This window comes from Haliaeetus leucocephalus, unplaced genomic scaffold (assembly GCF_000737465.1).
Source record: "Haliaeetus leucocephalus isolate CR32 unplaced genomic scaffold, Haliaeetus_leucocephalus-4.0 Scaffold274, whole genome shotgun sequence".
In the NCBI taxonomy this organism is placed as follows: Eukaryota; Metazoa; Chordata; class Aves; order Accipitriformes; family Accipitridae; genus Haliaeetus; species Haliaeetus leucocephalus.
In genome coordinates, this window is record NW_010972710.1 from 272571 (window position 1) to 273899 (window position 1329).

Genomic DNA, 1329 nt, shown 5'->3' on the forward strand with positions numbered 1-1329 from the left:
AGGGTTGTGGGGGGTGGTGGCTGGAGGCCGGGGGGGGGTCCCCTGATGGTGCTACCCCGCCCCCCAGATCAGCGGGCAGCTCTCGCCCCGGCTCTTCCGCAAGCTGCCGCCGCGGGTCTGCGTCTCCCTGAAGAGCATCGTGGACGAGGACTTTCTGTGTGCGGGGTGAGGGTCCGGTGCGGGGCGGGGGGCCCGCGGGGGGGCCCCCTCATCTGCGGGGTGGGGGGTGCGCCAGGCTGAGGCTGCTGCGTGTGTCTCCCCCCGCATCGTCCCCCCCACCAGGCACATCTTCCTCGGGTTCTCCAAGTGCGGCCGTTACGTCCTGTCCTACACCAGTAACAGCAGCGACGATGACTTCTCCTTCTACATCTACCATCTCTACTGGTGGGAGTTCAACGTCCACAGCAAGCTCAAACTGGTATCACACCCACCTGCCTCCACCAGACAGACGGATGGACGGACAACCCCTCCCTCCCGGGAGCTTCCCCCGGCATTTGGGGGGCCCCCCCCAGCAGCCGCCTCCCTCCCACCGCGTCCCCTCCTGCAGGTGCGGCAGGTTCGGCTCTTCCAGGACGAGGAGATCTACAGCGACCTGTACCTGACGGTCTGCGAGTGGCCCAGCGACTCCTCCAAGGTCATCGTCTTTGGCTTCAAGTGAGCACGTGTGTCCCCCCGACCTCGCCACCGTGTCTGCCCCCCCCAACAGGGGCTGCCTTCTCACCGCTCCACCCCCTCCCCAGCACCCGCTCCGCCAACGGCCTCCTTGTCAACATGATGATGATGAGCGACGAAAACCACCGTGACATTTACATCAGCGCTGTAGCCATGCCGCCCCCCCGACACTGCCCCGGCTGCCGGGACATGGCCCTCGCCCACCCCGGTGAGCCCCTGCTGTGCCGCCGAACCTTTCCCCCCCACTTCCAAACCCACACCACGGGGCCACCACCGGCCCGGCCCCCCGCCCCAACCCCACGCTGAGGCATCGCTTCTCCCTGGCTGCCCCCAGGCGACCGGCAGGCGCACTGCCTGCGGCACGGCTTCATGCTGCACACCAAGTACCAGGTGGTGTACCCCTTCCCTACCTTCCAGCCTGCCTTCCAGCTCAAGAAGGACCAGGTTGTGTTGCTCAACACCAGCTACTCCCTGGTGGCCTGCGCCGTCGCCGTCCACGCCGCAGGTACGGCGCCGCCAGGACCCCCGCTGCGCCTCACCGGGACCCCCCCCTCGCTGTAACCTCCCGGCTCCTTCCTCCCGCAGGTGACAGCAGCTCTTGCCAAATCCTGTACGAGCGCCGGAGCCCGCCGGTGCCCTGTCGCCGGGTGGGATGCG

At 68.1% G+C, this 1329-nt stretch overlaps 1 protein-coding gene across 1 annotated transcript in view; it reads left to right on the top strand.

The window, feature by feature from the left end:
* The window catches only part of CC2D1A (coiled-coil and C2 domain containing 1A), a 13443-nt gene that overhangs the window by 11703 nt on the left and 411 nt on the right, over positions 1–1329 (top strand). The window contains exons 30-36 of the mRNA XM_010569832.1: positions 3–13; positions 68–165; positions 283–418; positions 548–654; positions 741–880; positions 1007–1177; positions 1258–1326. Coding sequence (XP_010568134.1) covers positions 3–13; positions 68–165; positions 283–418; positions 548–654; positions 741–880; positions 1007–1177; positions 1258–1326 — 732 coding nt within the window. The remainder of the gene's footprint in view (positions 1–2; positions 14–67; positions 166–282; positions 419–547; positions 655–740; positions 881–1006; positions 1178–1257; positions 1327–1329) is intronic.